Genomic DNA, 26,700 nt, shown 5'->3' on the forward strand with positions numbered 1-26,700 from the left:
CCCTTCATCCTCTCCCACCCCCATCTCTTCATCCTCTCTCACCCCCCTTCCTTCCTCCTCTCTCATCTCCCACTCCCTTTCTCCTCTCACCCTCCTCCCCTTCCTCATCTCCCACTCCCTTCCTCCTCTCACCCCTCTCCCTTCATCCTCTCTCATCCCCCCTCCCTTCATCCTCTCTCATCCCCCCTCCCTTCATCCTCTCTCATCCCCATCCCCTTCCTTCTCTCTCATCCCCCTCCCCTTCCTCCTCTCTCATCTCCCGCTCCCTTCCTCCTCTCACCCTCCTCCCTTCCACCTCTCTTACCCATCTCCCACACATCTCCCCCCCCCTTCATCCTCTCTCACACCCCTCCCTGTCATTATCACCCTCACCGGAAAGCCAGGGAAAACATACACACACAACAGTACAAGTACAAATACTGATGCAGCGGCCGTTATTCGAACACTTCATGCGTCATGTACATCGGAATCCCGATTTGAAACCGCGGGATGAATTCCAGCCTTCCCACACTAAGATGCGAGCGCGGCGAGAGCCGAAAAACAAATTTTTGTGTACTGGCTTTTAAAAACATGAAATTGACACAGTAGCACAGTGACACAGTGACACAGTAGCACAGTAGCACAGTAGCACAGTAGCACAGTAACACAGTGACACAGCAGCACAGTAGCACAGTGACAGTAACACAGTGACACAGTAGCACAGTAGCACAGTAGCACAGTAGCACAGTAGCACAGTAACAGTAACACAGTGACACAGTAGCACAGTACTGTACACATTACAATTCATCCATTTTATCGCAAACGAAGAAACAGAATCCATGAAATTCAAACAAAACCTCCGCGATAAGTGCGGGTGCCTGGGGCGATTGGCCGCGTTCATGCTGCGTGGGGAACAGCAGAAAACTCAAAATCGGCGCCAAGATGTGTTCGAATAACGTCCGCTCCATCAGTACACACACACACACCAGGACAAAACAGAACAAATACACACATGACACACAAGACACAGCTTCACCTCTCTCTGCTATATGCTTTCCCTCCACTCTTTGCCCCCCCCCCCAGACTCCTGCCACCTCAATCCTGATTGGCTGCATTACAGTGCAGCAGCCTATCAGGATGGAGGAAGATGCCCAGCCCCAAGTAGCAGCAGCAGCCATGCTCTATCCCTTCAAATCCTGTGATTGGTTACTAAGGCCGAGTTCATGGTGGCTGCTACACGACTTGCACACGCTTTTGTGCACGCGCATGTCCGTCGCAATTTCAGGTTGTTCGGTGGGAGTGTTCAAACTGAAAACTGCATCGGCGGCAAAGTGCAGCGTTGACGCTGCTACAACCCGAAATGATATTTGGGGCTGCAGTCGCGTCACGTGAGCTGGTTCTGCGACCCAGCTCCATAAAGGACGGGCAGAAGAGTACATCAAATATGTTTACCTTAACAATTGTCACGTATAGCAAAAAATGAATATGGTTGCAAGACATTGAAATTATACTGTTGTGCTCCACTTGCTCTGTTACTATCTCACCCTTCCTCTGTTTATGTCTCTTTCAATGTTCCTCATCCATCTGTCTATAATTGTTTATTAATAATAAAAGGCTTTTGTCCTTAAACCTAAATTCAGCATCGGATGGAAATGAGGACATTTTATTGTTCATTTAATAAGTAAAACATAGGAAACTCAGTGAATCAGTTGAAGTGTTTATATCTGATGCAACACTGACATATTTTCCATCTGTTCCTACAGATAGAAATATATATTTATATTAAATACCATTTACAGCACACAACTGAATATGATCAAAACATTCAGGACATACTGTCCTCAGGAAAAGAGAAATATATATTTTCTAAAAAATATTCTGAAATTTATGAAGGGAATCATCACTTTCAAAGCAAATGAACTGTAACTTACTTTTAGAGGCAGCTCGTAGATTAAATCTAACCACTTGCATAGAGTCTGCTTGGATCCTTAGCTCATAGCTTGTAGTATTTTCATAGTCCAGTGGCTTTACGACAAAGATAACCCCTGTGCTGTTATCAATGGCAAATGTACCTGCATTAAATTAACAGATAAAAACAGTCACTTTTAAATATGTCTCTATAGAATACAGTACAACCTATAAAAACAGTCAGACCTTCACCGTAATTGGGTTAACTTTAATTGTTTTAGCTTCTAATAATATATTACTCATGCTGCATACTAAACAAAACATAAAACGCTTGGATTTTTGGTAAAAACAAAGCAAACCTGCCCACAGGGGAAATACAGAGAATTACATTTGCACTGCAGATATCAGTGTGAAGGGGAATGGTTTGGAGATGTCCACATGACACAGAAGATTATAAGGTTAATTGTCAGGTGAAAAGAACGTGTATTTCAGGAACCTTGTTGAGCTTTTTATCCAAGACAATACAAATCATAAACCCTTGAGTGTTGAATGAATCTCAATTCAGTAGCATCTCTATTCAATTAAATGTCACAACAGTTCCAGATAGAAGGTGGTAATACTAATCATTGTTGGCGTGTTAAGCACAAGCAGATTTTCTTTATTTTACACGTGACTAACTTTTCCCCCTTGTACATTTCTTTTATCTCTCCACTCCCTTCCTCTAACTCCTTCTCTCTAGGTTTTTTTCCCCCACTAAACAATGATAGCTCTTACAATGTGCAAACAGCACATTTCAAACATTATTTGCATACAATGCTAGCCTAATGTAGACATTAAAAAAAAGAATGACCTTCACTCACCCTGTCTAATATAATTCAGCTAGAGGTGCTATGATCCTGCATCTATACCACAAGATGCATACAACTATACTAAAAACAAACTGGATCAGCACTCAAAAATTACATCAAAGAAAATGAAGGACTTATGTTTTGCTTTTGGCCTCACTAAGTTTCTTCTTTAATGTTTCAAAAGAAGCAGCAATGCAGAAAAAATCAGCACACACTGTTATGTGTGCACAATAGAGTAACGTTTCACGGCTTCCTGGCCCCTTCGTCAGCATGGTGAAGGGGCCTGGAGGCCTTAAATCATTAAAGAAGCAACTTGGTAAGACCAACAGTAAAACGTAAGTCCTTCATTTTCTTTGATTTACATTTGGAGTGCGGATCTCGCCTAATGTAGACAACCTAATGTTGTTTCTAAGGATGACTTGAAATGTACTTTAGTACCAGGCTGCAATGGAAGCATTGTAAGCTGAGATATAATGGAGAAAGGCAGGTTTTACACCTGCGAATGTACTGTACACACGAGTGGCATTTTTAGTTGTTGTAAATGTACTACAAAAATGTAACTTGTACAAGCAGAAGAAAACAGGAGTAAGCCCCCACTGCACCAGAGTAGTTACATTCAATATTCCAAATTATTTGCCAGAAGACGTCAACAAATGACACTGCAACAAAATGCTGAGGAAACAGTGCATTAAACAAACGAATATTTTCAGTGGAGACAATACTTAAATATTTACGAGGACACTTACCTTGATCATTCCCTGAGACAATCACATACACTATAGTTTGATTTAGTGCAGCAGCTGTTACAACTGTCACAACAGTCCCGATTGCAGCAGATTCACTTACTGGAGGCGGCCTACAAAAGAGATTGTATACTTGTTTTTGCATTTATTTAACATGATAGTATAATTTACTGGAATAAAAAAAAACTGTGCTTTTTTTTTTTTTTGCTTAAAGTCAATGTTATCTCAACAGGAAGATAACTAGAATGTGTAATAAACAAATAATTTAAAGGCAATTACAATATTGTGTACATTTGTTAACCTAAGGTCCCATTTTTATTTTTCACATATATCAGGATTTTCTCCAATGTTGTTGCCCATACCCTCTTCCAGTCAAGGGTCAGATTTGGCGGGAGGAGAGGCTGTGAACGTATAACCCTTCGGTTACATGCTAACATGAAACTAAATGTTTGTGTTCACTATGCAACAAAGAGACAACCTATTTTCTTACTCTTTGAGGCTGATTTTATTTGCACCAAAGCCATCAAATCGGGCTATTTTCAGCCAAAATTCCCCATTAAAGTAAATTGACCCAATCGGCAACATCAGCACATATTGTAAAGAATCAACCCTCTTGTATGATAGTTCAATATGACACACCTCAGGATTCCTCAGTTTGTCTCCTCTCATAAAAAACATTACTTGTGTTTGTTTGGATGCTTAATTGTTTAATCACTATAGTTACACAAGTTATACATAAAGATGCCAGTGAAAAACAAAAATCATACAATATCATGTAGATATAAAAAAAAAAAACAACAACATTCACACCATTAAAAATATGGCATTTCAGAAGACATGAGCCCTTCTATAATAAGTGAGTACATAATAATAATGAGTACAGTACAGTTCAGTACATATGAAACTGTGACACACAACCTAACAATATCTAAACACAAGCAAAAAATAAATAAACTCTATTGTTGTCCTATTGATTATTTATGGGGTTTATGAGACTGCAGAAGGTACCAAGCAAAATCAACATAGCTGATGTGTTTGGTTGGGGCTATTTTAAGGCACATACTCACGGAAAAGAAATAACCTTTGGAATACTAGTAGTATAAAAAAATATTCTATCATTGTAGACTATAGCATGTTTATTTACAGAGAGAATTGTATTCTTCAATTTAATCCAAGGACGTCAACAGGTAGGAAAGCGCAGGCACTAGAGATGGCAACATTTTTGCAGAAACCTAAATCCACCGTGGATTGGCAAGTGCTTTCAGTTGCTGAATTCCATGGATCAGTCAGAAAAGGGCAGATTCCTTTTTTTATCCTTGAAAATTCATCCGACAGATTCGGAATCCTAATTTTTAAATGTAATTATTATGGGAGAAGGAGTATACCAATAGAGGTGCAGCCTCATATTAAGCCTTAGTGTTTGTAGGCAGTGTTTGGGGGTGGGTTGGTTAGAACTGCTGCTGTATTACTATAGGTAATACATTTATAGATTATTTCTTTAATAAAACCTGTAGCTTAACCCTTAACCTTTGACTGACTGGACTGACCCCCTGTCTGTGTGCTGTCCACTCCCTGTGATGATTGCCTGGGCTCTTCTCCTGTACTGTTTCTGCATCTAGTATACAGTATAAATGATATAGCAGTATATTATTATTATTATTATTATTATTAATAATAATAATAACAATACTACCGTAGTTTCCGGCGTATAAGACGACTGGGCGTATAAGACGACCCCCAACTTTTCCAGTTGAAATATAGAGTTTGGGATACACACAAACACACACACACACCACTATACATATATATATACACACACACACATCACTATATACACACACACACACATCACTATACACACACACACACACACACATCACTATACACACACACACATCACTATATATATATATATATATATATATATATATATATATATATACACACACACACACACACACACACACACACACACACACGAAAGTACTACTGTACTGCATGCTCGGCTCCCCACGCTGCTGAACACTGGAGGAGTAAAGACAGGAAGAGGAGGGCTTGTGTCTGTGTGTAGAGGGACGCCCCGCCCCCTCTGCAAGCACAGGGAAACAGCAGCAGCACGGAGCTTCTGCCTGCCACTGCTCTGCTCTGCTCCCAGGTTTCGCCACACAGGCTGCGCCCCCAGTTTGCGCACCGCTGGCCTGGCGCATGTGACCGGCGCCCGGCACGCCAGAAAAAATAAACAAGGAAGCCGCGTCTGCCCGCACTTTGCACTTTGCCGGCGTATAAGACGATACCCGGCGTATAAGACGACCCCCGACTTTTGAGAAGATTTTCCAGGGTTAAAAAGTCATCTTATATACCGGAATATACGGTATGTCAATTAGTTTCAAGGAGAGTTAAACTTATACACATTTAGTTTCTCTCATTCTCTGCATGTAGTGTGCCAGTATGCAGCCCAGGCTACTGAGGCCAGCAGCGGCTGCTATTCCATTACTAGAGTTGCCTCATTGGTAATACAGTACCACAGCCAGTTCCAAAGCAACAACAGCAACAATCAAGGACAATGTACAAAGTGCAAAAGCATCCCTAAGCGTAAATTAAAATCACTCAGTCAATTATATTTCTCTAGTCTCTCTCATTGTATCTCACACACATGGCTGACAACACACAATAAAAATACATACAATTTAAAAAACAAACAAAAATATAACAAAATAAAACAAAAACATTCTTTTTTTCTCATGTATTTTTCTTTCTATCTACTACTAATCTATTTTCATATTTCTCTCTCTCTCCCCCCTTACTCTCCAAACTCAGTCCAAACACCCTATCCCTTGTCTCACCATAAAGTGTGTGATAATAAGGCAGGAAGTGGGAGTGGCATAAGAAATGCATTTTGGCTGCAATTCACTAGTTGATTCTGAGGATTTTGCATGGATTTAAGAGGGCACAATCTACCTATGGATTTCATTACGCAGATTGAATTTCTTAGAAATACCTTTGAACCTATGTGCCTTACAAACTACAGCCCTCTTTCCTCCATGCCTTTTGCTTCCAAACTGCTAGAACATTTCATGGTCTGCTGCATGATCAACGACCTTAATTCTGATGCTCTCCTTTACCGTTTACAATCTGGCTTTCGTACAGCTCACTCAACAAAAATGTAACCCTGTATACAATGATCTACATAAAGCAAAATCCCATAGTAATTTCTCCCTACTTAGTCTCTCTGCTGCCTTCAATACTGTTGACCACTCTCCTCTCCTTCCTATTCTAAACTCAATTGTATTCACCAATAAAGCTCTATCATGGAATCTGTCTTCTAATGATCTGTCTGTTTGTGTACCTCAGGGCTGTTTTATGGGAACTCTCATTTTCTCTCTCTACACACTATCACTGGGTCACCTAATCAACTCTTTTTGCCTCAGGTATCATCTCTATGCAGATAAGCAGATCTATCCACTCCTACCCTCACATCTGCAATCCAGTCTCAAGTCTCTGATTGCCTCCTTGATATATCCTTGTGGATGGTGATCCTCTGCCATTTGTCTAAAACTGACCTCTTCCCATTTCCCCCTAAACCTTGCTTAATCTCCCCTTATTCTATCCATCTCACCAATCACCAAAGGACGTTGCCTAGGAGTGTGTCAGGGACGTCACTGATAGGGATTGAACTCTGGTCGCTCTCGCTCCTAACAATTTTCATGTATGCCACCGGGACTGCTGTTCCTTGCTGTTTCTGATATAGAACTGTCTTAAACCTGTTAATGACTTAATCATGTGCACTTTTCTTGCAGCCAGCCCTATTTAAAACTTCTGCTTCATATTTCCTATGCTTATTTATTGTGGCTCATCCCTATATTCAAGCTTGCTGGACCTGACTTCACTTGTCTCTCTCCAGTACTGACCTCTGCCTGCTCCAGACCATTTTTGCCTGCTGTCAGCCCTGACCTCTGGTTCATGACTGACCATTTCTCCCCCCTGCTAGTCTTTCCAAGCCACTGAACTCCATCCCTGCACTTGCTCCCTGTGACAAAGTGATATTTGACCCTTCCCTTTCCTTCTTCATTTACATTAACGGCATGGCAACCTCTTCCCCTGTAATATTGACAGGATTTGCCCTTTCCTCCGTCAATCTACTGCTAAAACTGTAATGCATGCCCTTATCCTCTCCCATCTGGATTATTTTAACATACTGCTACAGTGGCAGCCGCCTTTATCCTAAAGCAGCCGCCACCGCGGGAATTTTCAAACCGCGGAGGGCGCGCGACTTCTTTTCGGCCGGTTTCCCGTGCCTCTGGCGCTTTCAATGATAAGCGCCATTAGCGCTTATCTGCTGATGTGGCCGCCGCGCGGGAAACTCTGATACAAAACGGTGAAAAGCCCCGCATTTATCCCGGTAAGCTTTAGAATAAAGGCGGCCGCGACAGTAAGAGGCCTCCCTGCATCACAACTTTATTTGAGAGAAAGTGAAATTATTCTAGCAGCAGCATTGTGGATAGATTGCAAAGGAGAAAGTAGCTGCTCATCTCCTCCTTAAATCTCTCTCCTGACTTCCCATCAAAGTTCAGTTACCTACTGTACAAAGTTCTCCTCTTTACCTTCAAGGCTCTCCACCCATCTGCTCCTCCCTACATTTCAGATTTGATCTCTCGTTATGCTCCTGCTCGTCTCCTGTGCTCTACCCACAACTATCTCCTTTCCACCCCTTACACATTTACTGCTCTCTCACCTTTCACCTTTGTCCCTCACAGCCACTGCTATCAACCGTTGTGGCTAAGTACTGACATCTACTGCATTTGTTCCCTCACCTACTGTCTCTGTAAGTCTCCCAACATACCACTTAGATTGAACACTCTCTGCAGCAAGGCTTTCCTTTCTTTTTGTCTGATTTTGTTTGTTGCACTTGTATTATAATTCCCTGTACTGTATTGTCTCTTTTGTAAATCCCTATTTGCGCTATAGAAATAAAGATATACATACATACATGATATTTTAGAAACATATTTAGCATGAATGCAACTTCATTCTTTGTCATCCTAAACTTGTACCTAAACATTGTTTTACAGAACTGTTTGATGTTAGGCAAAAAATGAACCAATACCAATTGTATGAGTAATTACATTATTCTATTTTAATACCATTTAACATCCTATTTGTAGCAGTACATGTAGAAAAGTCTGACCTGATGGCTCATTCTCCAGAGAAATAGCGACTTTTCATTAGGGCAAAATGAAGTACCATTTATTCTCATGATTATACATAATAAACAGGCAATGTTAAAACTGAGCAAACCCTGAGCAGCAAACACTAAGTATAGTCTGTCATATTATAATTTGATTTTCCTTCTTTCCCCCTCCATTTTTCCAGCAGTGTTGCTACAGTGAAGCATATTATGCTTACCACAGATACAGCTTACAGTAAATGAAATATATTTTATCAGAATGACACATTAAATGTTCCCAAGTGTAGCATAAAATCCATCCTGCCAAACAAATGTCTTTACAGTGTAGCTGCCGCATGCTGCAGACAGAATAAAATGACATGCGTGCTGTACTATTTATACAGTTTTTTAAAAATAATGGTTGAGAATATAGATTGCAAAGGGCACTACAGCGCTTAAACAGTTATAATTCAGAAATGGCTAATAATGTTGGTAGTGGTGTATTTCATGAACTTTTATTTTATATTCTAATGATTTTAAATTATGATTCAGTTACATTGATATTGTTTGAAATATAAAATAACTCTTCCATAATTTAGAAAAGTACTTTAGTGGTCATATGAGAGAGTTTTAAAAGTAGTATTTTGACACTGGTTTTGTGTGACATTTCTGTTCCTTGTTTCTTTGCTACTCATCAGATGTGTGTGTGAATATGATATAGACAGTGCATATGCTTCCTTGCAACTGTGCTTCCAGTACACTTGAAGTGGAAACCCATAAGGGTTTGAAAGCTGACACATGATTTGTGTTTGCAAAGATACTTTTTATAAATCCTCAGTCAAAGATAAATTGACAACCAAATGTATTTTTACACAACATGATTAAAAAAAAAAACCTCACAATACTGTCTCACTACCCAAGTTTATTAGTAACAGTGAGTATATTATTACACAGTTCACACAAACCCATTGAACTTTCACATTGGAATCTTTAACTATTTTCAAAAACCCCAGATTAGTCAAAAAATTCAAATTATTTTTAATATTTGAATTAAAGTAGTTAAATTTTACATTCACTGTATCCACACAGTATAAAAAATGAATACATTAAAAAAATTAAAATAAACTATTATAAGATCCGTAACCTGCTTGATGATCTCTCTACACACTTTGCATAAATGTAACAGACATTTGCATGAAAACGTGAAGTATGCAGAAATGTGCCGTATAATAACAGAACACATAACTATTGTATTATCCAAATTTACAGTTTACAAACTAAGAACTATAGAATTTAAGATGAACACAACAGGGGTCCCTGCAGTCCCATTCAGTTTGAATGGGACTGCAAGGACCCCCCGCTGTGTTAATCCAATGGGCCATTAGTCTGACTGCAGAAATCTCACAGAAATGTTGCAGTTTATTGGGAAATTGCCCCAGATTTTCCAAGGCAAGTGATCGGAGACTGGTGGCTGTATCTGTATCATGTTTCTATCTGTATTTTCTCACATAATACACTTAATGCACATCTGTTCTGGCATACTAGGACAGTTTCCATAGAAGGATACATATGGTATCCTAATTTAATCAACAGGCGTTATGTGAATGGCCGTTTTTACATTATGACATAACATGCAGTCATAAATGTCCCCCCATGTTTTATTTGCCCAGTGGTGATAAAACTATCAATGGGGGTCAGTCTCACTCTGCTGGAAAATAGTGACATCACTGGAAGTACAGGAATACATTCAGAGGAGGGGAAGGTAACCAGTGGAGTAGCTCAGTAATCTGTCCTGGGAGCGATGCGCTTTAATATCTTCATTGGTGACATTTAAAATGAATTGGTGGGATAAGTATGCCCTTTTGTAGATGACACAAAATGACACTATGCAGGTAAACAAAATTACTAATGATATAGGTAGATTGGAGGAATGGGCAAAATGAGGTAAGTACAATTCCATGCTTAAAAATAAAAAATAATGCATGTGGGTTCTGAAAATCCAAAGGCAGAAAACAGCGTTAATGCACTATAATGTCAACTGCTATACAGGAAAGGGACCTGGGACATAAGCAGACATAAATGTAGGCGAGCAATGTAACAAAGCTACTGTAGGTGGAAAGCCAGCAGGATGTTAGGTTGTCTGGGGAGAGGCATTAGTAGCAGAAATGGAGGGGTAGTGATTGTACTTTATTATCAATGGTGATACCCCACCTAGAGTACTGTGTTAAATTCTGGAAACCATATCTCCGGCAGGACGTAAATAAATTGGAGATGCAAAAAAAAGGGCTACTGAGATGGAGTATGATTTATAGTATACCGAAGGACATGTCAGGAAAGATAACAGGGCCTTAAAATGTGCAGCTTGGAAGATTGAAGGGAGAGGGGGTATACAGGCATACCCCGGTTTAAGTACACTCACTTTAAGTACACTCGCGAGTAAGTACATCTAGCTCAATTGGCAAACGGCAACTCACGCATGCGTCAGTCAGAACGTCCTGAACAACAATACCGGCTCCCTACCTATACCGAAGCTGTGCGCAAGCGGGGAGACTATAGAGCCTGTTACAAATGCCTTATTTACATCAGTTATGCACGTATATGACAATTGCAGTACAGTGCATGCATCGATAAGTGGGAAAAAGGTAGTGCTTCACTTTAAGTACATTTTCGCTTTACATACATGCTCCGGTCCCATTGCGTACGTTAATGCGGGGTGTGCCTGTATGATAGAACCTTTCAAATACTTTATATAAAGGGATTCAACACAGTACAAAAAGAAGCAAATCCCAATGAAAGAGCAGTGCTAGAACAAGATCGGCTTTAGGAGACCTTACGGCAGAGAATAGATATGAAAAAAAAGTGAAATGTAGTTTGATTTAATGTTAGAACCAATAAAAATGGCAGAAATATTAATGCAAGATAATAAAAAATGCACAAATGCGCACCAGGGATTAGTGGAAGGTAATTATTTCCAACAACATTTGCCCCGTCATTCGCCAATTTGTATATGGGACAGTGGGTGTCTCTGGTGATCTTTAGATGTACTCCTTAAGCTGTGGAGGAGATACATCGATGATATTATTATTGTGTGGGAGGGGACAGAAGATTCCTATCTTGAGTTTGTCACAAATCTGAACAATAATGATTTTAATTTAAAATTTAGTGGTGAAAATAGCTCAGTAAGCATTCATTATCTCGATTTAGAGATTTACATTGAGGCCAAAACTGTACATACTAAAACGCATTTTAAGGCTACAAATGTAAATTCATATTTAGACCCATTTAGTTGTCACGATAAGAAATGGGTCCAAAATATTCCCTTTAATCAATTTCTCAGGTTAAAGAGAAATGATTCTAAGGCTGTGGATTATGAAGAACAATCTTTCTTTTAAAAGAAAAGATTCCTAGACAAAGAATATGATAGCGATTTAGTAAACTCTTCGCTCAAAAAACTAGAAAGGATTCCTAGGAAATCTTTGATGAAATATCATCATAAAAAGAGTGAGAAGAGACAAAATCAAATCCCAGCATTTATTACTCAATTTAGTGATACCCATTACAATATTAGAAAAATTCTGCAAAAACATTGGGGGATATTAAAAGCTGATCCCATTTTGGGTCCCAACTAAAGTCCAAACCAGGGATAGTGTTCAAACGAGCACCTAACCTTAAACACATTCTGGCTCCAAGTCAAGTCTCCAGAGAGGCCATCGTATCTGGAGATATTAAAACTCGCCTAGGAGTTAAAGACACGTACAAATGCGGAAAGTGTAAAGCGTGTAACCATATCTGTCAAGGGAAAACAGTTACATCAGGAGTTACTAACAAAGTCTACAATATTACAAGTTTCATTAATTGTCAGACAACGCATGTGGTCTATGCCTTACAGTGTAGCTGTAATTTACAGTACATTGGTAAGACAAAAAGACTGTTTAAAATGCGCATGTAAGAGCACCTGAGAAATGTTAAAAACATACAAAAAAAATAGCAAAGGGTATGCCATTAACTCCGCTTTTGAAACACTTTAAAGAAGTGCATAACAATGAACCTGGTTGTATTAAATTTAAGGGACTTGAAAGTGTATCACTAGGTAGTAGACAGGGAAATAGAGATAATCATTTATTGAAAAGGGAGCAATTTTGGATTTATGAAATGCATACCAGACATCCCTATGGTTTCAATGAATTAATTGAATTGACTCCTTTTTTAAGATAAGGTATTCCGTTTTTAATAAAATGAATTTATTAACATTTATTTGCATTAACATTCATGTATGTTTTTATATTTATTTGTTTTTATTTAATCATTTGTTCTTTTTTCTTTTATTCATATACAGGTTTCAGCATGATTTGTTTACATAGTATATTATTCATGTTGTTACTTAGCCGTTCAGCTGCACAGCTGTTCTGAGGTGGGGTTGGATCCCCTCAGTTTTTGTGTATTTTTAATAAATTACCTTCCACTAATACCTGGTGCGCATTTGTGCATTTTTTATTATCTTGTTTTTCAGGGTGCCTTCCCCCCTTTCTAAGGGGGGTTCACCTAGATTTGAGAGTTTCTGGGGAGACACTTTGTGTACATGCTGCAAAGGGATCATCCACACCATCACACAGCACGAGCGCTGAATATCCTGTTTTTTCTACCTTCGAAATATTAATGCACTAGTCATGTACATGATGTAGGTTCCTCTTGAAAACGTGAGGGATGTTTTCTTGGTCTTAATGTGCTATATAGTCTTTAGTGTTTAAGAACCTTATTCAATATGTTGGGAAACCACTTCAAAATGCTGGAGAAGAGATTGAATAAGGGCCTACATCAGACAGTTTTCAATTTCGGTTATTTCAGGCTATTACAAATCGCCACCTTCTCATAATTAAAAACAATAACTCCTGCATTCTATTTAAAAATGAAGGGTATAAATCTATGCAGTGCTGTGCTGATATCTTCATATATACAATAAACATGTAAATAAGTAGTTTGACCAAACTACTTATTCACATACTTTTTAACAAAGTCCAAAGGATGATAACAAGCTCTCAGTCCTAAACCTTGCCATATTTATTTTGCCTAAGCCAGGTTGAGTAATAGGGCTGCATGGCTATTTATATCATGAACATGATATAACTAACCAAGCATCCCATAAGGCCTTACAGCAGCAACGAACTGAGGTATGAAGAGCTTACAGGGGGAAAACAGATGGTAGAGCCAATTACATGGCAAAAACAGATGAAAAAAATATATTTGGGCTTACAGTCATGCAAGCAAACTCATTCAGACATACACGTACATATAATGATAGACACAGAACAGGCTGATCTCAGATAGACACATAGTAAATACAGTGTACTAATAGACAGAGCAGACCGACTCAGAGTCACACATACCGTTCTAGACACATATGGACTCAGACAGATATATACAAACAACTATAAACTGATAAGATGCAGAGCAAACTGTCTCTCTCTCTCTCTCTGCAGCCACATTCGCCTACAGGTTCCCATCGAAAATTCTGCAAGTCTCCAGAGTCTACTGGAAATTTCAGTAGTGTCGACCAGAGATTTTGGGAGACTCCTGGTCATTTGAGGAGACTTGGCCAATGTGGACCTTGGGGGCCCATCTTATATTTGCAAGCACCAGGGATTTCCCCAGGTACCCAGTGGGCCAGTCAGGGCTTCCCAGCCCAGACTACATGTAAAGTTGTAATAAAAACATACAACTTAAGAAATATGACTTATTAACCCTGAATTAGCCACAGTAGTCATAAAAACATGACCAATGCATGCCATAGCCAGTGAAAGGTTCATTGTATCAACATCCAAAGCCTAAAAACAACTATTTCATGCCAAAAAGGTTAGTAAGACTTTGTTAGTTAATGCCTTACTAACCATTAAGGGATTCAAACTATTAATTCCTCTCTATTCTCATGGAAAGGTTAACTCTTAAACTGCACACAAGAGTGCCTTCTTAAATCCCTCAAAATACATGCTCCACTAAGACCCATTCTGATTGAATATGATGTTCTCAAGCTGTTTGAATATTCATATTCTTTTTTCATTTTCTGACGTTAGACATCTTTATTCCTTTTTTCGTCTTATCGTCAAGAGGTTCAAAATTGACAGTCTCTCTCTCAACCATCAGTCAAGGTAGTATGCAACAACACTACCCTTTTAAATGAATGTTGCATTGACTTTTAGTACATGCTAGACAAGCAGTAGTTAAAAGGATGTTTTGCTCTATTATGTGTTTGGTACCCTATGTGTGACAATACTACAGAATAGGCAATGTGGCCCATATTTACTAGAAGTATTTTGCCATAAAGCACTGTGACAGTGTGACCTCGTGGTTTGGTTAGTAAAAGACTTGAACACCACTTATTTTGCACAAAATTGTATTTATTCTCCCAGACAAAGGAAACAGCTTCTCAAACACTTAAAGGGACAATGCAACATCAAGCTAAATGTCCTTACTTTAGGCTTTTGAGGAAAGTCCAAATACAACCCAAGCACATCCTCTGAGAGAGGACCTCCTCCAGACTCCTTATCCGTTGTAGGCAATGGAGTCCTGCAATTCCTAGGCAAATCCCTATGGGAAACTTAAACCCTTGAACCTTTCAGCTCTCTCAGGTTCAAAAACAGAAAACATCTATGGCTGTTGGTTTGACTCTTTTAATTTGTAAACAATTGAGCCCTGTCGTTCCCAGGCACACCCCTCTGGGCAACTTGTTTCTGTGGATTTTAATGCCAGACATGAGGGCCAGTTGTTTCCCAGGCAATACTCCTGAGAAATTTGAACCTGTGTCCATACATGTTCTGGAACACGTGACAGGGAGCAACTTCCTGTCTTTCAAAAAACAGTCCATTTCTGATTAGGAACTCATTTCCAACAGGCTAGCAGAGCTTACAGCCAGGGTGTGGCCTGTTAAGCCTGCACAGTGAGAGGGCTAACTCTTCCCTCTCTAACAAGCACCTTTTGATGCAGAAAGGCACCAAACAGCCTATTAATGTCAATGGAAAGTAAGGTGTCTTCCAGTTCCTGAAGGTTTCTTATGGCAGAACACTGCTTAGTAAATAAAAATCCAGCAATGGATGATTTTCATCCTCTATAAATTCTAGCAAAGGTACACCTACAAGACAAGCCAATACTTGGCTTGGCTGTATTAAGTACTTTATTACTTGGCTGTTCAAATTCACTTGTTCTTTTTAGATGGCATTTCACTTTAAGAAAGTATTTTCCTATTGAAAAAAATTACCTAGTTAAATCAGTAACCTTCCTTTCTTTCAAAATATGCACACTACGGCAAGTATAGAGACATCAAGTGTCTCAGTAAAGTAAAAAATATTAGATTTTCAAATTAACCATCCATTTTCAATGAAATCACTGTCTTTATCAATTAAGTCTAATATTCTATAACTGCTGTACAAGATACGTCTTTCACCCTACAATTTACAGATAGAGCCAAATAGTATGACCTTTTTTTTTTATTGATCAGACAAACCTGTGCCAAGGATATTCTGGTAACATATGGATAAACGACTGTCATTGATTATTGTTAGTAGGGAATAAATATCAACCCCGGTCTTATAGAATTATCATCCCTGGACTTAATTACTTACATCATTGATCACTATTAAATCCCAATAGAATTGTCCAAATGTGTGCAAGGAAGCAGAAGAACTGCAGTGAACAGCTAATAAGAAGATATCTGATGGGAGAAAAAATTAATAAAATACTATCAATTATATAGCGCCATTAAAATAAGTAATGATATATACTGGTGAATGTGCACCACATATGCACAAGTACTAATTAATACCATGGAAGAATTTAGATTTCAATAAATAGTGTATATAGACAAATCGAAACTAATAATCAGAAGTTAAAATATTGTTATATTGTCCAAAAGGCAGTATGCAAAATATAACCCCTTTACATGCAGACTGTTACATGCAAACCTGTAAACAAAACTCTTCTTTTTATATGTTAAGCTGCATAGGATTTTAATTTGGGGTTAAAACCATAGGATTGAATATGCAGCATTTCAACTACATGCAAAAATGTTCCTTTCATTTAAGGATTTTTCTTTGAATGGTTTCTAATATAAATATAATTGCTAGTACTGGCAAATTCAACACAGGTAGAGGGTCAGTTTAAAAAGAAACCCACCAAAAATCAAATCACCCCATTTACTGAACATTTCATTTGTGTGTGAATAGTTAAGCTAAACTAACCCGATCAGACTTCTGATTGAAAGGCAGAGGTAGCAGTTCATGACGCAGTATACAGTATGCTCCAGGCATACACAAACAGATCAATCACTCAGATTATCATCAGATACATACTGTTTAGAATACAAGAAATCCACTAAAGCATATATAGATTTAACCTTTGCTTGGAAGAAAAGGCACTGGGGTGTCAATAGACTCTCCCCTTTCTTACCATTTACCTTTCTTAAATTATTGAAAGATCACAACACCTAAACCTACTAATATTAGTGCCTTCACATGAGTAATCACTCTAGATTCAGTGATCTTGAAGTTCCAGAATTAAGACTAATCAATAAACCTGTTACTGAAATGTTTTAATAGCTCTGGGTTCCAACTCCTAATAGTGCAGTAATGCAACATACATGATGACTGTAAGTGTTTAGAAAAGTCATTTTCAACTGGGGTTCTGCGGTCACCATGGGGGGAGAGCTAGGACAACTCTCCCAGCTGTCCTAGACCCATTGTTGCAGCACCACCGCACGCAGCAGTAACCCGTCGCCTCCCTAGCGTAGCAGCAGCCACCTGGTCACGGCGATCCTTCCTCTCCCGGCTACTGTATGCGCTGGAAGTCGCTTTCAACTTCCAGCTGACAGGATGAGGGAGCTACGGACCGGCACAGCATCACAGGCCCTAAGGGGTTGTGTGTGTGTAAGAGAGAGGGGGAGAGTGTAAGGGGGAGAAGAGAGTGTAAGCGGGAGAAGAGAGTGTAAGGGGACACGAGAGAGGGGAAGAGTTTAAGGGGGAAACAGAGAGGGGGAGAGTGTAAGGGGGCAAGAGAGGGGAGAGAGTGATGGGGAAGAGATGGGAGAGACTGTAAGGGGGAAGAGAGAGGGGCAGAGTGTAAGGGGGGATGAGATCGGGGGAGAGTGTAAGGGGGCAATAGAGAAGGAGGAGAGTGTGAGAGGAGAGTGTGAGGGGGAAAGAGAGGGGGAGAGTGTGTAAGGGGAGAAGAGAAAGTGGGCAGAGTGTAAGGAGAGAAGAGAGAGGGTGTAATGGGGGAGAGAACAAGGAAGAGAGTGAAAGGGGGAGAGAGTCAGGGAGAGAGCATATGTGGGAGAGAGTGTAAGGGAGTGAGAGAGTATAAGGGGGAGGGAGAGAGCATAAAAGGGGAACAGAGAGATGTAGGAGAGAGATGGAGGAGAGAGAGAGATGGAAGTGGGAGAGAGATGGAATTGGGGGAGAGATTCTGATAGGGGGTAGAGGTTTGAGGCTCCCCAGAATGTCACAATTTCACTCTTCTTAACCAAAAAATGGTTGAAAACCACTGCTGTAGACAACAAACAACATATTATGTGTTCAACAAGAGACAAAAAAGGCTCTATACATCCATACAATATAACAAATAATTTATTACATTAATACAAGAGATTAGTGTACAAAATTAAGAAAATTAGACTCAGAAAAAATATTTTCACCTGGATTGAAAACTGGTTGAAGGATAGACAGAGAGTTGAGAACTTTTTTAGGTTGCGCTCAAGTTGTGAGTGGAGTAACTCAGGGATCGGTACTGGGACCCCTGCTTTTAAACTTGTTTATTAATGATCTTGATGTTGGCATAGAGAGCAAAGTCTCCATCTTTGCTGATGATACTAAATTGTGCAAGGTAGTAGAATCAGAGCAGGATGTAATGTCTATTCAGAAGGACTTGGAGAGACTGGAAACTTGGGCAGGTAAATGGCAGATGAGGTTTAATACAGATAAATGTAAGGTTATGCACTTGGGAAACAAGAATACACAGGTGACTTCCAAATTAAATGGGGTTAAATTAGGGGAATCCTTGATGGAGAAGGATTTAGGAGTGCATGCAGACCGCAGGTTTAGCAATAGTACCAAAAGTCATGCAGTAGCTGCAAAGGTAAACAATATCATATCTTGCATTAAAAGGGCAATGAAAGGAAGGGAAGTAAACATAATTATGCCCCTCTATAAAGCATTGGTAAGACCACACCTTGAATATGGAGTACAATTTTGGGCACCAATCCTTAAAAAATACATCATAGAACTAGAGAGAGTGTAGAGAAGAGCCAGTAAAGTAATAAAGGTGTCAAGGGTTGATCTTCAGCTGGAAAAGATTCCAGTGGAAGGAACAGCAGGGGGCGTTGTTGGGGTCACAAGCAGAGGTTAGAGGCAGGCGGCAGATAGCATAGTCAAGGTCACAAGCAGAGGTTGGCAACGAGGAAACAGGAAAAGGACAATAGCAGCAGCAAACACAGGAACCTAGCAAGAGCTGGAGGAACCAGTATAAACAGGCACTGACAGACAGGAAGGGGAAGTTTATATACAGCACCGACATTGTTTATTGCACTAAATCACGACGGCACGCCGAGATCTACCCCAGCTGCCGCCAGTAACAACCGCGCGCCGCCGCGTTTCCCCCACGCACCCCCCTCCACTTCGCGCGCAATTTACCCCCCTTCCCGACCCCGTACCCGGCTCCTGCTCTGCCCCTCTGCTTCCCCGCACCCCCGCTTACCTTCATTTGATCTCCAGGGGTGTCGGGGAAGCCTGGGGAAGCCGGGGAAGACGGGGAAGCCGGGCGCACATGTTACTGTGACGTCACAGTGCGCCGCCACGCGCCGCGGCTACCCGCTTCCCAGACGCATGTAGCCGGCGGCTTTTGCTGCAATAAACAATGTCGCTACTGTAAGCAGGCTGAGAGGTAAAGCACAGATGCAGAGGTGTCAGGTTTCAGGGTCTGGAATGTTCGTTGAGAGAGCTAGCAGAGTAGCAGCAGTCCAAGTGGATAAGCATGGGCACTGCAGGCTAGAACATGACAAAAGGGGGAGGATATTATGACTTAGGCCTCAGCCATGTTTACTGCTGGCGTGCGGAGGCGCGCTGAGGGAAAGCGGGTGCTTTCCCTGGCCTTAGACAGCGCGCCGTCTGTGGGCGTTTCGGGGGCGGGCCAGTGACGTCATGGAGCTGGTTCGCCCTCATCGTTTGCGAACCGCTCACGTGACTGGCCCTACGCTCCGGCAAGCGGGAAAATGTAAAATTTCCCTAAGACCTACGCTTCCGCGCGCTTGCAGAAGCGTAGGCGAGCCCCTACTAAAGCCGCTCTCATTGCGTCTGTAGGGGCAAAGTGCCGAGCGGAAGCGCGCCTCATTGTGCCTCCGCCCGCAAGCAGTAAACATGGACGTGGCCTTATGAGAAGAAGCAAGCAGATGGGATATAATAACTATACAAAGGACACAGGGTCATCACTTAAGATTGGAGGAAAGTAGATTTCAAAAGAAACAAAGGAAATTTCAAAATAACTATTTATCCCAAGGACAGTACAAAGGACTTGTGTCATCCCTCAAGCTTGGAGGAAAGGAGATTTCACCAGCAACAAAGGAAAGGGTTCTTTACAGTATGGGCAGTTAAAATGTGGAATTCATTACCCATGGAGACTGTGATGGCAGATACAATAGATTTGTTCAAAAAAAAAGTTGGACATCTTTTTAGAAAGGAAAGGTATACAGGGATATACCAAATAAGTAAACATGGGAAGGGTGTTGATCCAGAGAATAATCCGATTGCCAATTGTTCGAGTCAGGAAGGAATTTATTTTTCCCCTTATGAGATATCATTGGATGATATGACACTGGGGTTTTTTTCCTCTGGATCAATATACTCTAAGTACAGATATATGATAAAGTATCTGTGTATATTTAGCATAAGTTGAACTTAATGGGCACGTCTTTTTTCAACCTCATCTACCATGTAACTATGTAAATATTTTATCTGTATTCTTTCTTCATAAATATGGACAATTTAACTCAATACTTTGTGACTACAATCATGTCACAGTATAGGGGAAACAGAATACTACAGACAAAAGGCATGACATATCTGGTGCCTAAAGGGTTCAATTGTAAGAAGCACTAAATGTGCTATGTATGAGCTACAGTACAAAACTGGTTGTAAACCAGAAGTGCCCCAATAATTATAGTGTTTTTTTGTGTTTGTTTTTTAAAGAAACAAATATATATATATATATATATATATATATATATATATATATATATATATATATATATATATATATATAATCAAAAAAATAAAAAAATAAATAGATGATCCCCGTTCTGTGGCTAACGAAATGCTTTTATTTGTGCGAGCTTTCGAGATACACTGATCTCTTCTTCCGGCGATGTTACAGTCTTCCGGAAAAAGAGATCAGTGTATCTCGAAAGCTCGCACAAATAAAAGCATTTCGTTAGCCACAGAACGGTATCATCTATTTATTTTTTTGATTATTGAAGCTCGGCTAACACGGTACTGATACCTCTACATGTATATATATATATATATATATATACATACAGTGGTTGACAAATCACTAAAAAATCTACTCGCCACACAAAAAAATCTACTCGCCACCTAGTACCAAACGTGTGCTGCTTGGGCCAATATTTACTCGCCCGGGGGTTAAATCCACTCGCCCGGGGCGAGCAAATGTATAGGTTTGTCGAACACTGTATATATATATATATCATAGAAAAAGAACAAAAAGCACTCCGTAATAATAGTCAATGGTAACGAAATCAGCAGGCAGCACTCCAAAATTAAACAAACAAGTGTATTGAAAAAATAAACACAAAACCAACGTTTCGGTTCACAAATGGGACCTTTGTCAAGGAGGCACCACCTATATATATATATATATATATATTGCGCATACCTTGTTGCAGCATCAAGTGCACCCACCCCTCCCCTGGATCATGTGTTATTGTCTTTTACCAAACCTCAGAATCGGGCTCATTTAAATTCTTACACCTGAATGTCAACAGATAATGCAGGTTTCATTATATTTTTCATGGCAACCAGTTAGTTGTATCATATTCTTTAAAAAAAAAAAACAGCATATTTTAGAGAGAGAGATGTTACATCAGCCATTGTTTTCATGCTTACAGACCATTCTTTGCCTGTGTCCATCCAACAAAGTTATATACTTTAATGCAGTAGATGGTGCTATACTACAGCATGGATTCACAGGACTTTGTAATGGTAAAAAGAAGCGTAAGCTGAGAAGAAAATAACTAGTACTTTGAAGAGTAAATTCAATTCTAAAGCCCAGGAAATAAATTTTAAGGGCCTTTATTTAGCATACAAAGTCAGAATGTTGTTTGAATGTATAACATAAATAGACATTTCTTCCTTTCTTCTGTTTTGTGACTGCAGTGAAATTGATAATGTGTTCTCCGAAAGTAAAAGTCTCATTTTAGGAAACTAATTTCCAACACAATGAAGCAAAGCAGCAGGGCAAAAATGACTTCAAGTTAATGATGTGAAGTAAAAAACAAATTTTATATGTGAGAAAAATAGCAGACAAGACAGAGGGAGGTAAGGTAGCGAGAGTAAAAAAAAAACAATATATTCATTTAGCACTGTTGTATTTTTCTGAAGAAACACATTTTCTATTATCCACTATACAAAATAATCCAGGAACTGTAATAATATGTGCATAACGCCCTACCGCCCCCCCCCCCCCCGCCCCCCTCAACTTCAGGAATCCAGCAATATACAGCAACCACTGGTAAATGCTTCAGGTAAATAAGTATCAATATAATTATGATTAGAAGCAGACACATTCTTTTGGATACAGGTGAAGCTATTTTACAGTACCTAAACATAAACAAAAATGTATGTGATATTATACCCATCTCTGATAGATTTTAATGGAAACCGAGCAAAATCTGTAATTTCACTTGAATTTAAGTAATTACTGCACATCATATACTACTACTATTTAGGTAGAGTGTGCGGGAGCATTGCATGGACTTTTTTTTAAGAGATGGGAGGAAAGAAGAACAATCTATTTACAGTATGTCCTGATAAATAAATACAGATGTCAACATATCATCAACCAATTACAGTATAAAGATGCATTTTGAACATACAGTATCCTTTGTGTTAAAAATGTTCATCTAAACAAGTCAGCGAGCAGCTTGGAGAGTGTTAATGGGTTTCTTTTTAAGATGTGAATACATATTATTACAATGTGAATGGAAGCCCACTTTAAAAGATTGATATATAGATCTCATAGTATGAAAGAATATAGCTTTCTTTGTCAAATTATATGTCTGGATTAAAAAAGAAATACACTAACCTCAGCTTTTTCACTCAGACACAGATCTTTAGAACTTACTCATTGACTTAATGATACGTGTACTTCAGTTAGCACATCTTTAAGTGATAACGAGGATCCCAAAAATGCAGAGTTTGGTGCAGTTCTGGTTAAGACAGGGCATTGCGTTAGCTATACCAGATGATAGGGATAATCATATGTAAAAGAGGCATTTCCTTTAACATCGCAAATCCAGAGACCTCAATTAAAATGAATGCAGCTTTTTAATGATGTGCTAGTTTGGTCACACCAGACCCTTAAAGAATCTGCCGGTTATGTCAAACATCAGCTTCACATAACATCACAAGATAGATATCAATTTTACAATGACAAGAGTCCCACTGCTTTCTAATGTTAACCTTACTAACATCTAAAGCTTCCATACGTATGGAAATCATATACATTGCATTACTGAATTAAATTTATATTTTCAAACAATGCACTTGATTATTTTTTTTAAAACGGGAAAAATAGTGAGTGTTATCATAAACAATTTCACAATACTTCGAAATAATATATTTGACTTCATGTTAGATAACTATATTATAATTTAGCATGCCAGGTGAAAATTCTTATGTGTAATTACCGCACCTTACTTATAGTTTCTTTGCTTCTATTATCATGCTTCCTTATTACTGTATATCCAAGCGCAGCTGCATCATTTGTCCTATACAGTTATGAGGATTTTAAAAACTATATAAACAATCAACCCGGTGTTATCAATAACATACTAAAACCGGGGGAATAAAAGCCATTCATGATAAACGCTCCAAAACATTTCTTGCCCTACACACTTTCCCCAGTCCATTTTATCTTGTTAACTACCCCCAACATCCACATGGTTAACCTCTATCGATCAATACACATGGTTATAACATACACAGCTATTAACCTTACATACATAGTACTACTATACCTCATGTTCTACATGAAATATACATATTAGATTTTTAGTATAATTCCATATAATTCATTATATGATTATATTCACAATAAACAGCTTCAATGTATATATTTATACAATATAGGCAATTTGAAATAAAGTACCGGTGTCATATACTTCATGTATCTCAAGAGCTTAACTTTAAAGATAATTCCCTTACCACATCCAAGTAATGCCTCTCCCCATTTTAAAAAAAAATCACATTTGATTATGTAATCCAATGATTGTATGATGACCAATTACTGTAGCTACATGTTTAAAAGAAAGTCCTGCTTCAGATATTTTTCTAGGCAAGATGGTGGATGTTTGGTGGTTGCTGTGGAGGACATTGTGGAGAGAGTGTAAAGCTGTGGGTGAGGCTGGAGATAAGAGATAGTTGGTTCCTTGGCCACTTAGACTGTATAGGGAAAGGCAGACTTTAGAGGGCCTTAGTCAGGAAGAGGTGATTAGTTACTTCTGTTTGAACACAGTTTCATTCTGGCTTTATATGAGCTTTAAGACCAGATTTGGACTTATGCACTGACAGGAGTTTTACTTGTCCTGGACTGGTGAACATGTTAAATTCACTCCATTTTAGCTTCTGGTTCATTTCAGAGTACAGTGGCTGAGTACTGTAGGTGGGATGTAGAACCACATGTTCCCACATTTTACTGTGTGAAAGTACACAAGGTGGAATATATACATTTTCACAGCAAGATAAATGGTTGCAGGACTTCAAAAGATAATTTTACAAAATGGTTGGCTTTCCCAATGTGATGGGTGCAATAGACTGCACGAATGTTGAATTATCCCCACATAGAGAGAGGGGATTTTTTTCGCAAACACAATACATTCCATCAATTTGAAAGTGGTGAGGGATGCCACCTTACGCATTCTGCGTGTGTCATGCCCACCTTATAAAGGAGGGAAGATATGGTGATGGATGGCTATTAGGTTAATTAATTAAAAAAATATATATAGAAATGAAAAAATGTATTTGCGTGTTTTACAGTATAATGACTACACATAGCTTCAAATTTTAGTGGACATGGGTAAGTGTTTAAACAGTTAATGAATGTGTAAAAAAACATATTGCATTAGTCTAATAATTTTCTTTATGTAACAGGTGCTGCGGAATATGGATGCCAAATATGGCTTTTAACGCCCCCTGCTAATCTTCAAACTCCACCACAAATGTGTTATATTGTAATTAGGCACACCAACTGTAGTGCCGACGATTATTCTAAAACAAACCTGGGGCAATTTTCAAAAAGACCCAGGTACATGCTGGGCATATGCTGGGTACATGATGCAACATTTCACACATTTCTGCAGACAGACTAATGGCCCATCGAATTAACAGCGGGGGTCCCTGGAAGTCCCATTCAAACTGAATGGGACTGTCAGGAACCCCTGCTGTGTTAATTCGATGGTCTATTAGCCTCTGCAGAAATGTCACTGAAATGTACCCAGCATGTACCAGCATGTACCTGGCTAGTTTAAGGCAAGTTTAAGGCAAGTTTTAGAATACTCGTTTGCTCGTCTGTATCTACACTTTCTGTAATTGAGCAGATATTTGGGGTGTTGAAAAGTCACATTAGGTTTTTAAATAAATCAGGAGGTGTGCTACAGTATAGCTCTCACAAAGTGATTGATATAATTATAGCTTTCTATATTTTACACAATATAGCTATCAATGCTTACGCGCCAGGTAACATTGAGCAAAATCTGGGGGGGAGATCCCGATGTACCTCCTGCTGGAACTGAGGATAATATGGGGGAAGGCAAATATGTCCAGGGCAGACTAATTGCCCAAAATGTTGGATGTACAGATTTACTGTTCCTGTGACCACGCAAAACCAATTGCAATTCCCAGACACTCCATTGCATGTCGCAGCCCCATGACTGCGGCTGAGCCACAGCTGCCAAATAGTGTTGTGCAACTCCTGTAGTACTTTGCAGTAATGATAGGTGGAACTAGTGTGTCTTTAATCTAAATTTAATGCACTGTATTCCCATACACTTTTCAATGCTTCAATATTTCAGATAACAGACACAGTCAGTCTTCATAAATTATGACATATTTATTAAAGTAAATTATATACACGTATTGTACTATACATCAGTTTAACATTAATGAAAATATGTATTGCTTTATATAGTAACTAAAATAACAAAGACTTGGGAAAAGCAATACAATCTCCTTCTTCTATCAACATGACCTATCTCTTGTACAGTTTCACCTGTAAGATAATCGAGCACTGTTGCCTCGCTCATGTGCTTTTCAGTATGCCTCGGTACTCCTTTTCAGCTTCCTAATTTTGTGTTTTCATAGTGAAGCAATTCGGTTGGTGGATGAGATCAGCTTGGAAATTGATGAAACCTCGACCTAAGCATTCACTCAAGGTTCATGTGTGAGTGGCAATCTCTAGTGTTGTACCAGCACCTACGTACAGTATAGTTGTAGATGAACGTAAGCCCACTTCAGTTTCAGTGTTGTGAACAGTAACAGTATATTAACATGACCCTGTCCCTTTTGTCATCAAATGAAACAGTGTGCCTTTTTTATTGTATCTCTAGGTATCATGGGTAAAGTCTACTTCCAGGAGGTTATTATTGCTCAGTTAGCAGCACCTTATATTTCAGAATACTTTCCATCTGGTCACAGGATCTTCCAAGACAATGACGCAAAACATGGTGCAAAACATGGTGCATCTGTGACATTCATTAACCAGCGTGGGTCAGAATAGCTCCATAGTA

At 39.2% G+C, this 26,700-nt stretch overlaps 1 protein-coding gene across 1 annotated transcript in view; it reads right to left on the minus strand.

Annotated features, from left to right (window-relative positions):
- PCDH15 (protocadherin related 15) overlaps nucleotides 1–26,700 on the minus strand; it is a 1,763,546-nt gene that overhangs the window by 241,650 nt on the left and 1,495,196 nt on the right. Inside the window, exons 25-26 of the mRNA XM_075612935.1 lie at nucleotides 3,482–3,591; nucleotides 1,911–2,051 (exon numbers count right to left, since the gene is read on the minus strand). Coding sequence (XP_075469050.1) covers nucleotides 1,911–2,051; nucleotides 3,482–3,591 — 251 coding nt within the window. The remainder of the gene's footprint in view (nucleotides 1–1,910; nucleotides 2,052–3,481; nucleotides 3,592–26,700) is intronic.

This window comes from Ascaphus truei, chromosome 8 (assembly GCF_040206685.1).
Source record: "Ascaphus truei isolate aAscTru1 chromosome 8, aAscTru1.hap1, whole genome shotgun sequence".
NCBI classification, from domain to species: domain Eukaryota; kingdom Metazoa; phylum Chordata; class Amphibia; order Anura; family Ascaphidae; genus Ascaphus; species Ascaphus truei.